The sequence below is a fragment of the Choloepus didactylus genome, chromosome 1 (genome assembly GCF_015220235.1).
Source record: "Choloepus didactylus isolate mChoDid1 chromosome 1, mChoDid1.pri, whole genome shotgun sequence".
NCBI lineage: Eukaryota > Metazoa > Chordata > Mammalia > Pilosa > Megalonychidae > Choloepus > Choloepus didactylus.
In genome coordinates, this window is record NC_051307.1 from 13,888,183 (window position 1) to 13,902,217 (window position 14,035).

General features: G+C 43.1%; 1 protein-coding gene across 3 annotated transcripts in view; it reads right to left on the reverse strand.

The window, feature by feature from the left end:
• Nucleotides 1–14,035, reverse strand: part of MRPS6 (mitochondrial ribosomal protein S6) — a 68,376-nt gene that overhangs the window by 11,867 nt on the left and 42,474 nt on the right. For 2 of the 3 annotated variants that reach the window (XM_037832042.1, XM_037832033.1), the window contains exons 2-3: nucleotides 7,962–8,099; nucleotides 7,597–7,736 (exon numbers count right to left, since the gene is read on the reverse strand). In XM_037832042.1, the coding sequence (XP_037687970.1) occupies nucleotides 7,597–7,736; nucleotides 7,962–8,057 (236 nt within the window). In that variant the 5' untranslated portion in view covers nucleotides 8,058–8,099. The remainder of the gene's footprint in view (nucleotides 1–7,596; nucleotides 7,737–7,961; nucleotides 8,100–14,035) is intronic. The other variant, XM_037832049.1, reaches the window with a different exon arrangement.

Here is a 14,035-nt window from a genome sequence, read left to right on the forward strand (position 1 = left end):
ACCATAAAGAGAATCCAGTCCAACACCCTCAGGCTGGTTATGAGGTAATGGAAGCCCAACGAGGGAAGTGATCTGCACGGGGTCACACAGTGTGAGGCAGGCTCAGGGCCCCGTGACTGTCTATCACATCTCCTTATCAAGCACTGAGCATTTCAGAGACCACAGGCCTGGCCTAGTCTCCTCTCCTCATAGAGAAAGTGAGTCCTGAATAAAGGTCTGGAAATCCATGGCTGCTGGAGGTTCCCACTGCTACCCAAATCCCTCTCGCCTTTCACCCTCTGGTCACCACCCTGCCTTCCCTCCACCAGTTATGAGCACACTCCTCTCTCAACCAAACACAAACAAGAGCACTAGCCAAAATGCACATGGGCTGATGTCCACAACCACAACTTGTGACAGTATTTCACATGTGTGTCTCTGTAGATCTGCACCTGGGGCTCGCATGGGCAAAGACCACTTCCACACCCATGCTCCTGAGTACACCGTGGCACAAGGAGGAAACACTGCCAAGACAAAAGGGATGAGGGGGTTTGGAGATGAAGAGATCTTGTTGTATTGACCACGCCCAGCTGAAAGTTGAACTTCTAACCTCCCCACCTCCTCTCTCAGGGAACCAAGGTGTCCCTCCCCCAGGTGAGGGAACCAAGCCAAAGTCCAGGACAAACTCAAACTCTGCTGCAGTCAGGCCCATGTACACAGGAAAGGCCTTGACCCATTCCTGGTTGCCTCCAGTATATACTCCTGTGTTCTCACCTATTGATCCTGGGCAAACTGAACTGATCCATGAACATCTACTACGGGCACCTCAGAAGAAGGCTGAAAAGGTGAAGCACATACAGCCTCATCCTCCTGGAACATGTAGTCCAGCTGGGGAGGGAGGTCACACGCACAGAAAAGGCTATCCCACAGGATAGCCCCATAAGAGATTCAGTACAAAAAAGCAGCAGTTTACAAGGGCTGCTGTGTGAGCAGAGACCCTGGCTTCCACACCTTCACCAGCCTCCCACCCTGCCGTGGACACTGACCCTGGCCACCAGCTCTTCAAGCCACAGATGACCTGAGGAGAGAGTGGGACTTTCTGCAGCTGTGAGAGCATCGAGTGCAGCCCTGCAGTTCCATTTTCATCCAGGAAGAAAGGAAGGCCTAGACCAACCTCTTTGGGATGTGGACCTGGGCAGCTTCTGATGCCTGCAAGGATCACTTTCCTTCAACAGCACAGGCCTATGAGAGGCATGCAAAACTGGGAGCTAGGTTGGGAACAAGGTCTCAGAACTCCCTCGACACCTGCTCCCTAGATCCCGCTGCAGGCTGCCATGGAGAAACCACTCTCAAACCCAGATGAGCACATGTTCAAGGGAAGCAGCCAAAAGAGGGTGGGCCCAGTGTCCTCAAGAACCAGAGAGCCCTTCCTCCCCACCTTCATCCTGGCCCCACCATGAGATAGCAATGTTCGCTTCTTCCCCTAACCAAACTACGCAGGATCAAACCACAAAACCAAAAGTCCTAACACACATGGGCTCTTCCTTATCCCCATCCTCTTGATAAGCTCCTCACTCAGAGGAGAAGAGTTTAGAATTATGATGGCACTGTAACCGCCTAGACATACCCAAAAGCTGGCATTCCAGTAAGACAAATAATAAAGTTTCCCAAAAATCCAGCTCAATCACCTAAAATCTAAATAGCACAGCATATCATTTCATATCATACATCTCAAACACCTTCAACCATGTGTTCCAGCAGGCCAGGTGAAGTGGTGGCTTTTCATACCAGGAGTCAGGGCTGATGTAAGCGTTACCATCACCTTAGGTTACAAAGCCCAGAGACATTCATATTTAAAGGCAGGTTCTCCTATGTGTGGTTCTGATTACACAAACACTTCACCTACACAGGTTGGAGTCAGTTTTTCCCAAGCATCCCTCTTTTTTTATAGAAAAACACTTAACTTTTATGCAACGCCAACTCTGCAGAAGTGGATGTAAGGAGATGATAGATACTGGGCAGGAAGGAGAGAAGGTACAAAAAAAGTTTCAGTAGACTAACGCTTTCTCATTACAGATCCCCATGTTCAAAAGCTGGAGGAAGAACCAACTATGTTTTAGGTAGAACCTGCCCACATGGTTTTCAAGGAGTAGAACTTGCTTTTCTTTGTATTTCTTAAGATGCATTTATACAAAACCCTCCACTACAATGACTGAAACCACATAAAGCTCAGAGAAGTCCCAGAGAAATGGTTTCTCTAGGACAGACGGGGCCCAATTCCGGAAAATGATGCCACCAGGGGCACTCCATCCATAGCAGCAGTCTCATGAGGAAAAAAATGACAGCAGCTCTCAGGGTCTCTGCCCCTCCCCTCTAGGCTCCCAGCCTGAGACCCACTCACTTCAGCTGCAGACACAAGGCTATGCAGACTTCCGGGGCTGCCAGCCCCCACCTAGCTGGGAATGTATCTTCCTGGGATACTTCTAAATGTAAAGGGTGTATTTTTTAAAAAATTTCACTTTTGTTTTAAACCAGTAGTTTTCAAAAAAAAAACCTTGTTTGAATTTGGACTATTCACTTTGCCTCTATCTCAGACACAGCCACACTCACATACAGCCTCCCCTTCCCCCTAGCAGACAAGTGGAAATTTCCAGCCAAGTGCTCAAAAGCGCCCAGGGTGGGGGCGGGGCGGGGGTGGGAGGGACCTGCCTCCCTGAAGCATCCTCCAGCCTTTTCGCAGATGGGAAGCTGGTCCCTTTGAATGTCAGTTCCAGTTCCTGGACTGTATGGGTAGACTTTGCTTGGCACGGGCTTCCCTGAGGCAGAGAATCATTCATCTTAAAACCGAGGCACCCTCTACATGGAAAAGCCCCATGTTTTTTTAAAATTTCTGTTGGTCGGATAGATTTTAAAAACCACTAAATTTACTGTAGAATCCTTACAAAACTTGGGACTCTGCCTCTGAAAAGGAAACCTCCAAGGCCACAGAGGCCCTGCCTTGAAACCTACAAACAAGAAGGGGGTCAGGATGCTGGCCTGGACTTAATGCTGGCAGGAGAGTGCAAGAACATGAAAATGTTAGCAATGGGGAAAAACACCGAGGAGAATCAATCTCGAGGACGGTGCCAGCTCTCTTGGACTAAGCTGCAAACACATCTGGGGAACAAGTCAGTAAAATTCCACTGATTCACCACAGGGCCAGTTATTTTTACCATTCCGCTTACCCGTAAATAGAAGGCTATCTTATATGTAGGCCAGCAGATCTTTCCTTTAAGCACCTATCCGAATTTTAAAGCAGATGAGAACAGGGAAATAAGAGGCAAAACAGGCAAGAAAAATCCCTTTTCTATTTAACACGTCAGCCTGATGGAGTGCAGTAAAACCAGACCTGGCAAAGCAGAGTACAAACCAATCTGGGCATCCTGTCTCAAACAAGCCCAAGCCCAAAGTGGGATTATGGATCGGTTTCTTCAAGAGCTCACTCTTCCTGCACCAGGAATCAATCTCAGTCTCAGTCTAGCCCCATCTAGTGGAAAGAGAGCCTTGAACTAGTACGTGCAGCCGTGGAGTGAGATGCTCAAGTGGTTCTGGCAAAGGATGACTGAAACCAAGACTGAGTAACATGCCTGGCCCTTTTTAGGGAGGTTCTAAATTAGCATCTCCTCCCACTGCTCCCGTCTACATATGTCACATCCTCCCCTTTTGGACCCTGAGGAATGTAGTAAGAATTTTCCACAACACCAACCTTGCCTTTCCCACAGAGCTGATGAGGATATCCGGGTGAGTAGATGAAGACACAAAGGGGAGATAACGTAGAGGCCTACAAGAGACCAAAGCTAATCCAGAACTGGAATGGACCCAGGCCTTCTGAGACCTACCTCTGGGTAGCGCCCCAAAGGTTTCCATACACCGCCTGCAATGACAGGTGGTGAACAGGGCCAGAAACCTCCGTCTGGATGGCTTGCTCCCGAAGACACAACTTCCTGACCACCAACCTGACCCAAGCAGCAGCAGGGGCATCTGGTCAATTCCTCCTGTTCCCAAACTCAAATCACCTACCTAGGGACAAATGACTTGAGAAGTGACCTCCTAGGGAAATAATTAATAAATTACAGGTGTCTGAGATACCTTTCCCAACCCGGAGAAGGAGACCCTGACCCAGGCTCCACTCTGCTCTCAGGAGGAACACAGAAACAGCATTTTTAAAAACAAGTTTTTAAATGGTGCTCAGCTGTTGATAAACAGGTCGCCCAATTCAACCGACCTGCAGTCATTTTAAGTTCCTGTGGACTGGCCTGGGACACTAACCATTAAGTTGTTCCACCAGGAAAACAGGTTCCCAGTTATAAGCAAGTCTTACAGACAAATTTCTGGAACATAATCAGTTTCTGAAGTGGGGACTGACCAAATTAATACTTGGAATATAGTAACTGAATTTTAATTTTTGGCATAAACTATTAATATACTTAACATTGTAATAAATGCCAGGTACTACTTTCAAAGACTTCCCAGAGAATCCTAGAGTAGTAGGATCTCCCCTGCCTAGGCACATTGCTACCCCTGTTCTTCTGGGCCTCCCTGGCACATGAGTTGCAGGGAGAATGACTTTGGAGGAGGTAGAGATGGCAGAACTTAGTGGCCACCACCCAACATGACAGGCAGTAACTGCATCAGAAGCGCCTGGTGCTCAGCCCCACCTGGCCCTCCTTGGCCGTGCTGGCCACTTTGCACACACACACCCTTTGCTGACCCTAGTTAGACCAAAAACTCCTTGAGATCAGGAACCACGACAATCACAGGAATCATCCTGAGACCTATAAATACCACTAGGACACACCATTTCTCCCTGTGAAATGTAAAAGCCATAAACACAGATCAGCAACAGAACCACAATGCACTGCGGATTCTCGGAGGTCCTCTAGACTCATTCATTAGCTAGCTAAAAAGGATTCAAATCAGTGCCTTGCCAAAATTACAGATGCACACCACTACCTCCATGGCTACAGAGAAAGAGCCACAACTTTTAATGCCGAATCTGTAACTAACATGTCTATTCTGTTCCTTCTTAACCACTTCAAAAGTGTGAGCCTTCTCAGTACCCAGTAAAATGCTTGGCACATGAGCCACTTAGTAAATGTTTGCATCATCTTTCTGTGGCCATGTGTAATGTACAGAAAGACTTTGCTGAACGAACCAAATGACTGGCACAAACATGGTTGGGGCCAGTGATTATTGCCTGAAGCCAAGAGAATATCAGACTAACCCCCAGCTCCATGATGCCAACTTCTGACACACCACACAATTCTACTCTTTATCCAGATAACCCCAAAACACATAGCCCCTTATACCCTCATTTACCAAAAATCAGCATGAACTTTTATTAATAAAAGTTTTAAAAATAAAAGCACCACGGTCAAGTAAAATGGAGAAATGAAGGTGTCTTACGGAAGGGCTGCTCACCATTTATATGCCAACATGTGTTGTGAATCTCTAAAAGGGATTAGATTATGCAAGGTTTCCCACACCTGATTACAGACACAGACAACACACACACTTTTTTTTTTTTTTTTTTTTTTGGTGAACATCTCCATAGAACTAGTGTTTCAGAGATGACACTGTGGAAAACATTGCCTTCATCAAATAAGTATCAGATACTGATTTATTCCTGAAAAACAGGCTTTAAACATGAATGTCCTCCACTGGGCTTGGTACCACCTTTCCATGTCTATATATAATAGACATGTATAATACACTTGTAGAAATGCTGCTTCTCTGTGCTAAGGAGTCCAAAATTAACTACATTACTTTAGAAACAGAAATAAAAGTGTTAATGCAAATGAACTAAGTGACTCCAATACAGTCCCTGGGGGCCGTGTACCTTGTCAGGGATCCAAAATGTAGGGCTAGTGTTGTCAGCAGTTCTGGCTTAGTCCCAGGTGGGTCCTTCCAGGACCTGAATTTATTCCATCCCTGAAACAAAACAGTGCCACCCCCACTGCTCTCCAACCCCAATACTGCGCAAGAGGCCTGCAAACTAAATGAGCTAACGCAGCAGTTCTCAAAGTGTGGTCCTTAACCAAGCAGCTTCAGTGTACCCTGGGCACTTGTCAGAAGTACAAATTCTAGGATGCTGGTCATGCCAACCCCAACAAAGTCAAATCCTCCACCTGGAGAAAGGGCAGAAAGAAGCACCCTATTGTCCATCCACACAAACAGCACAGGAATGAGGACGCTGCCACAAGAAGAGGAAGCCAACTCATCTCCCTGTTCAGTGCCTTCCATCAGAGGACCTGGCTGGTAATTCTCAGCCAATTTAATATGCTCCTCTTTGAACAAAAAAGCAAAAACGGGTTCATAGCTTGGCTGTTAAAATCAAACCCATTTGTGACTAAGTTAAAAAAAAAGAAAGAAAGAAAGAAATGTTACGCACGCTGCACACAATCTCCAACCCTCCTTGTTATTTTGATGGAGGAAGAAGGCTGGCCACTATGAATTTCCTGTTACCTAGCAACGCCTCAGGCACTGTCTTTAGAGGTATTCTCAAGAAGCTGAACACTAACCAGCACAAAACAAAGTGAAGCAATCAAAAGAGGAAATTTACAGTAGGTGCCTCATCTTGGCAGAAGGTTTAAATGCAGGAGAAAAGCCAGGGTCTGAGGGGTGACTCCGCTTGGGCTGCATCCCACATGCTGCACCCGCCCAAGATCACCAGTATCTGCAGGGCTAAAAGCAACCACCATACAACACTCAGGAGGGTCTGCAGAGCTCATGTGCAGAGCAGATCCCAGTGACAATGCAGACAGGACCAGCCCCCCAAGATGCAGGAGGAACAGATGCTAAATGACTTGTTCACAGTCACACAGAGTAGGCTCAAGTCTTCTCCTCATCTTGGACATCCACTATGCTAAAAACTGGTTCCCATCTTCTCCATCACCTACCTCTGGAAAACCCAATACGAGATGACAAAAGAACTCCCCGTACCAGAAATCATGGCTTAAAAAAAAACACTATCAGGATTTAGAGAAGCTTTAAACCTCAACAAAGTGGTCTCAAAGAATTTTTACAGGGATAGCTATGACTACAGAATCAAATCCCTGACCCATGTTTCAGAAAGTTGCTGTGTGCTGCGGGAGAAAAAGGTCCACTACAGAAAAATTATGATTATCAGCTAGAACAGATAAAAACCATATTTTTCTTGCAGATTAGGCTCTGGTTGTGTACATTAGTCATAAGATCACTCTGCTTATTATCCACAACCTGCATATTTACAAAGAAGGCTTTCAGCATGTGGACAACACATCACTCACTGAGGCATTTTAAAGACAAAAGTTAGAGAAATGCCAGGGAAAAATGGTGCTTAGGTTAACAAGTAAAGTTTTCTGCGATCAAGAGCTCATAAACCTGCTGCTTCTGGCATGGCCTACTTGAGCCTTCTGATTAAGGTTTACGAAGGACCAGCACAGCTGCATCCCAGTTACAACACAACATCACTAGGACACATGCCCACACACCGCCAGGCGCAAGCAGGAACTGTGAGGTTACAGTACATTCTGGGGGGAGCTGTATTCTCTACTGAGCCCATCAAAGGCATTTCCAGCAATTCCTGAAGAAACTTACCCTCCTCTGCTGTGCTGCTGGCTGTGGGAGGAGATCCGGTAAGGAAGCGCTTGCTCGCCCAGGTTTTCCAAGTTCCTTACTATCGCTCCTCTGTCCATCAGAGCTTCTATTGTGCGTTTCAAAGCAGCAGCAGTCTCTGGCTGTTTGTTGTTTTTGTTTTCAAAGAGAAGACAAGAAAGAACAACATCAGAATCAATGTAAGAACTAGAATGACAAAACCTGGTCAGTTCCAATCCTAATAGCTCTACTTGTAGGGATCTTTGGGTAAAAGGAACAGAAACTGCTTTTGGCTAACTTAATATTAAAAAGATAAAAAAAAAATTTTAAAACACATTTATTGTAAGGATATGAGATAGCTCACAGACCTGAAGGACAATCTGAAGAGCCAGGCCTTGGAGAGTTCGGGGACCAGAGCAGCTCCCGGGATCAGGGAGGCAGGAACTACCGAGCGGCTTCTTCATAGCTCTTTGGCCAGAATGAATCCATGCCAATCATGGTCAGACCTTCCAGGGGAAAAGCATCTTACCAGCAGGACATCTTGAATGACCATCCCACCAAAACCATAGCTAGGGAAAAAGAGTTTGTCCCCCAAAGAAAACTTGGGAGACTGCAACCAAAAGGAGGAAGTATGAGTAAGACCCAATCTCTGCCCTCATGGAACTTACAGTCTAATAAAGGGATTGACACAAAAACACAGGAAAGAAGACAAGAAGGAAGAATGTACAAAATGACGTGGGGAACTGAGGGCTCGTGGAAGGAGGATGTACATCCAGTTGGGAGAAGGGTTTCATCGAGCAAAGTTTATTTGAGAGGAACCCTGAAAAATGATGAACAGAGATAGAAAGAAAGACTGAACCAAGTACTGAAGAAAGGATTAAGGGCAAGAAACTATGAGTGCACCGAGGCAACAGGTAGGCATTCCAATGGAGGAAGTGCAAGGTAAAAAATAAGACTGCAGGTGGAGTACAAATACAGAAATAACAGATATCTATTGTAGAAAACGAAACCCAAAGAATATAAAATTCCATCACCCAAAGATAAAAGACTTTAAACCTTTTGGTGAATTTCCTTCTGGATATCTCTCTATATGCATATATATATACTCAAGGTAATTCTGGAAGAAAAGACACTTTATGAAGATAAACCTGAGACAAAACTGATACAATCTGGAGGGTGAGCGAGAGACGTAGCAAAAGAAGGCACAAAACACTGTCTGGAACAAGGTATTGCCAGGAACAGCTAAAGGGAAATCTAGAGAAGCTGGTTGGGGACAACACAAGATGAGTTTGATTTGGGACATGCTAAATAGCCCACAGTTCCCCTAGGTTCACCTCTCAAGATGTAAACTTTAAGTCCAAAGCAGGCAGGTTTAAAATACACATTTAAGAGTCACCTGCAGAGAATGGTTATCTGAAGCGGCGGGGTGGGGGGGTATGGATGGGAGTGCTGTGTAGGGAGAGAAAAGGATTACACGACAGAACCCTGGGGAACACAGCAGCTGGGGGCTGATAAGTATAGTCAAAAGGACAAGGAGAATCAGGAGCGGGCCTTGTCACAGGCAACCTCCAGAATGACAGTGTAGCTGGAGATGAGGAAAAAGTTGAGTATGGTGGCTGTAAGGTCACTCGCAAGGTGGGCCCAAAACCAGACTGCAAAGTGTCTGTGGTAGAGGTGTGACAGCAATGAAGAGGAGGAGAAAGGGCCAGAGCTGGGAGGGGCAAACAAGGATGGAAACTTGTTTCTTACAAGAGAAAAAACATGAGCAAATTAGTAGTTAAAGGGGAATGAACCAGTCAAGAGGACAAGATGTAAGATTTTTAAAATAAGAATGACAGCCATAATTTATTACATACCTGCTTTATGCTGGACATTGGTCTAGTCTTCTACATATTTAATCTTTACCCCACACACGCACAGCCCCCCAAAAAGCAAAGAAGGTACACAGATTTGGAAACTGGGTCCCTGGGCAATGGCGGCTATTGCGCAAGAGAGCCTGACGCAACGGAAAAGGAAAAGTGACAAAGCAGAGTCAGGAGAGGAGGTCAGAGGCACACCTGGACAAAGAAAAGTGGTGCTGCTACTCAGAGACAATAAATGAAGGCATGCAGAACAGATTTTAAAGCACAGGAAGGAACTTCGGGAAAAGCTCCTAACAGTGGCTTCATTTCGAAGCAAATGAAGAGAAAATTTCTGAACCTGCTTACATGTGCATTATTTAGATAAGCAAAGAAAATCTGCTATATTCTTGTAAATTTTCTCTGACAAACACTGCTAAAATGCCACGACTACACTGTCTTAGAAGACAGTTTTTACTTTCATTTCATAATGTAGCCCACTACGCATTTAAACAATTCCTAGTGAAAAGGTATGCTTATTTATATATAAACCAAGCTCATGAAACAGTAATTTCCTAAAATCAATAAAATAGGTGCCAAAATCTTTTCCCCTTAATAGTGACTGGGTAAAAAGTCAATGGCAACTTCTCCTTATGATTGTATACAAACATATTTTTATACAGCGCTAAACAACATGAAGACTAATTCGTCTCACATCTCATTAGTTCACAGATATTTCCATATTTTTGCAAAAGCTTCCTTACTAATAGCAGGATATTTCATTGTATTAAAAACATTTTTTTCTTAACCTGACATTACATCAATTAATTTATGATGAGGTGGATGAACATGCTATCCAAATAAAGAATGGGTAAGTCTTAAAAATCAAACAAAACTTTGACTGATTACAGTCTTTTGATTAGCTACCCAAATCATAAATTTTAATTTCAGTTTTGCCTGATTAAAAGGAATATGTCTTAGTACTGTATCTCTGTTCTTGTTTAAATTCCAGCTGAAGTGTTTACCGTATGAAACATGGAGTCACGGAGTACCCTCTTCCGAAGTAAGAGCTTGAGAACTAAAAGTTTTCTTCTCACATCCTCCCAAAAAACAGGGAGGAGAGGGGTGCTACCTCACAACAACGTAACTTCGGAAAACCAAAACACATTTTGTCTATCTTTGGTATGTTAAGGTCAAACTGTAGACTGCTTGAATGGCCACATTCATTTCACTGCAATTTCAAATTACCCAAAAGTTGAAAAAGAAAGAAAGGGGAAGGGGGCAAAAATACTCCATTTATTAATAAAGTTGCTTAACATGTCCCAAATACCTCACCTCATCACTTTAAATCAGGGGGCACAAACTCTCACCCACAGGCCAAATCCTGCTCACTACCTGTTTTAAATAAAGTTTTCTTGGAACACCGCCAGTTCATGCCTTTATATAGCGTCTATAGCTGCTTTCATGCTAAAGACAGAGCTGTAATTCTGTAATTACAACAGACATTGTATGGCCTGCAAAGCCTCAACTATTTACCAACTGGCCGACCCCTGCTTTACACTATGGATGAGCTGCGGGGACCTGGCAGGGCCTCAAAGCCTCTGCCCTGAGAAGGGCTGCAAGTGGATGGAAGAGCCCAGGCCACTGTCTGCGGCACAGGGGGGACTCCCCTGGGGACGGGTCACCGGGCGCGCACAGGTCTCCCATCCAACACCATCATCAGCCTGGCTACTCAACTCACCCCAGGACTCAGAAATGGTTCTACAAAGGCACCATTCTATTCATCAAGCAAAAATTTTTCAGTCAACCCAGGCCACTAACTTCAACTCCACTCATTTAGTGAAACCCATAGATCTATTACAATAAAATAAAATAAAAGTTACGCTCAATCCAGCACAGTGTTCAATTTGTAAAAGCAAATGGTTTACAGGAAGCAAGTGATCTTGCTGCCACAATTCTTTACGAGGTCTCTGAACTATTTACTACCAGCTGTTCTAAATGTGCCTGCTTCTTGTGAGCTCCTCCCTCCCCATCTGAAAGCAGCTCCCCAGAGCTTTCTTCCAATCTATTGTACATGTCAACAAAACACGATTTTGGCAAGGCACAGACTGGGGGGCTGAACACGTTCACTTCAAAAAATATGAAAGAAACAGTGAATCAATGTGAGTGAAAATTAGAAAAACTGGATTCTAGTCCCAGCTCTTTCACTAAATGAGGTATACAACCCTGGATATAACATTAACTCTTAAAACTCTTGCGCCAGGTTCCTCATCTGTTACTTTAGTGGTCCTCAAGTTTTTCTGTCTCTAGAAGCTTCACATAAACATATTGCAATTCTCAAAGTATCAGGGTCATTCAAAGTTTGAAAAAAGTCCCCTGCTCTTCCCCCCTCCATTCTGATGTCCGCATCACCCAAGAGTGTCCCTTCCACCCCATGTACTCTTTATATCATTCTCTCTACTTCTACACAGCACTTGCAGCAATCTATAAATATTCGATCACCTGTATTACTTGTTCTTTCACACACTAGCCTGTAAGCTTCAGGAGTCTAAGGAACTTTGTTTATCTTATACACAACTGTATTTCCAAAGTCTAAATCAGTACACGGCATGGACTGAGGGCTAGAAATAGTTGTCAAATGAGTTAATGTATCAGTGGTCCTCCCTGAGAGGGTCTCTTGCCTCTTGTCTTTTCTGCTGAGGAACCCTAAGTTTCCCTTACCCTTAACATAACTTGAAGCCACCGTTCACATGCAACATAGTTCATGATCAGAACAGTCACTGCAATACTGACGCAAAATTACGGTACTAGTGTTTTTCTATTTATTTCATGTAGTGCCAAATCCTGTTAATATCATTATTTTATTTTAAAAGGATTCCAGAATTCATGTAATAGAAATTAAATACTAAATATTCCATGCATTACACAAAAACCCCATCAAGTTCAAATAGAAATACATACAGATATAAATGTTCAACCTACAATATTCTAATTATATGGTGATAAGATAAAGTACTATCCAAAAATTTAAAAAGGAAAAGTAGTTAATTCTAAAAAAAACTGAAAAGAAAATTTTGATCTTAGTGTTACCAATTACCAAAACTACTAGTGTTTAGACTACAAAAAATGACACAGGGAGGACCCAACAGCTAATGTGAAATATTTGCAGGGCTGCTATGCACAAGATGGATTTGTTTTCTTTTCATTGGCCCCCAGTGGTAGACTGGAACAAAGGGTAGAAATTAGAGAAACAGAGGCTTCATCTGTAAACAAGAACACATTTCTGAAAATGAAACCAGTTGCCTGATGAAGTACTGAACTTCCTGTCACTTGAAGTGCGTAGAGAGATATGGAATGACTGTCAGGGTTTCCAATGGGTGGGAGGTTGGATTTGAGTGCTCCTAACGCCCCTGCCAACTAAATTCTAATACTGTTCTGGTACCACTCATCCTTTTCTCCAGGGGTGAGGTAGAGGGAGGCCCAAAAAGCAGCACAGTAAAACTAATTCTAGAAGAGCAGCTCTCAAACATGAAGTTCTCAGGACCCTTTTAGACTATTAAAAATGAGGACCCCAAAGATACTTTGTTTATGTGGATATTAGCTATCAATATTTACTATGTTAGGAATTAAACACTTTTTATTAATCATTAAAAATAACAATATTTAGTAATGGATGATTGTCAGCACATTGTAATTAGTGCCACTGAATTGTACACTCGAAAATGGTTAAAATGGCAAAGTTTATGTTAAATACAAATAAATATTCCCACAATAAAAATGTTAAGAAATAACAATAAACCCATTACATGTTAAAATTAGTAACACAGCTTTTATGAAAAATAACTACTTACTAAACCAAAAGTAAATTTAGTGAGAACAGTGGCATGTTTTACATTTTTTGCAGATCTCTTTCAAGTCTGGCTTAATAGAAGACAGGTGGATTTTCATATCCTCTTCTGAATTTAACCTAATGCAGTATGTTGTTGTGACTGAAACAACATTAAGACGATCCAGCCTGCCACAGATAAGCAGCTGGAAAAAGCACAAGTATTAACTAACTTTTCAGATAATTACGGATATATTCTTCTTTGATACTATACCCAAACCTAACAAGTGGTAGTTGCTTAAAAGTTAAATTCAACGTGACACTGGAAATCATATTGACAAACTTTTTGTACTCTGGTGCATTAAAATCCACTGGCCTATCTCATACCTTGCGTGGCTCTTTCTCCTATGCATGATTTTTATAACATCATGCATTGATAATCTGAAAAATATTGTTCACTAAGTATGCAGATCTTCCAGATATTGACCCATATCATTATATTTTTAAAAGTCACATTCATTAATATCACCATCAATCTTATTTAAAAAGTCTTCAAATACTGGGCAGTAGTCAACCTCATGGTGTCAGACACACGTTTTCCAAAATCTAATTTACTCTTAAAAGCTTGAATTTTATTGCAACAAATAAAGTCACTGGATTTCCTTGAAAAGACAGCTCACTTCAATCACTTTTGAGAAGATGTTGGTCAAACATCCAAGAATGAATAACCAGTCTGTTGGTTATTCTTTTAAAAACAATGGGATTCCAGGAAAAGTAG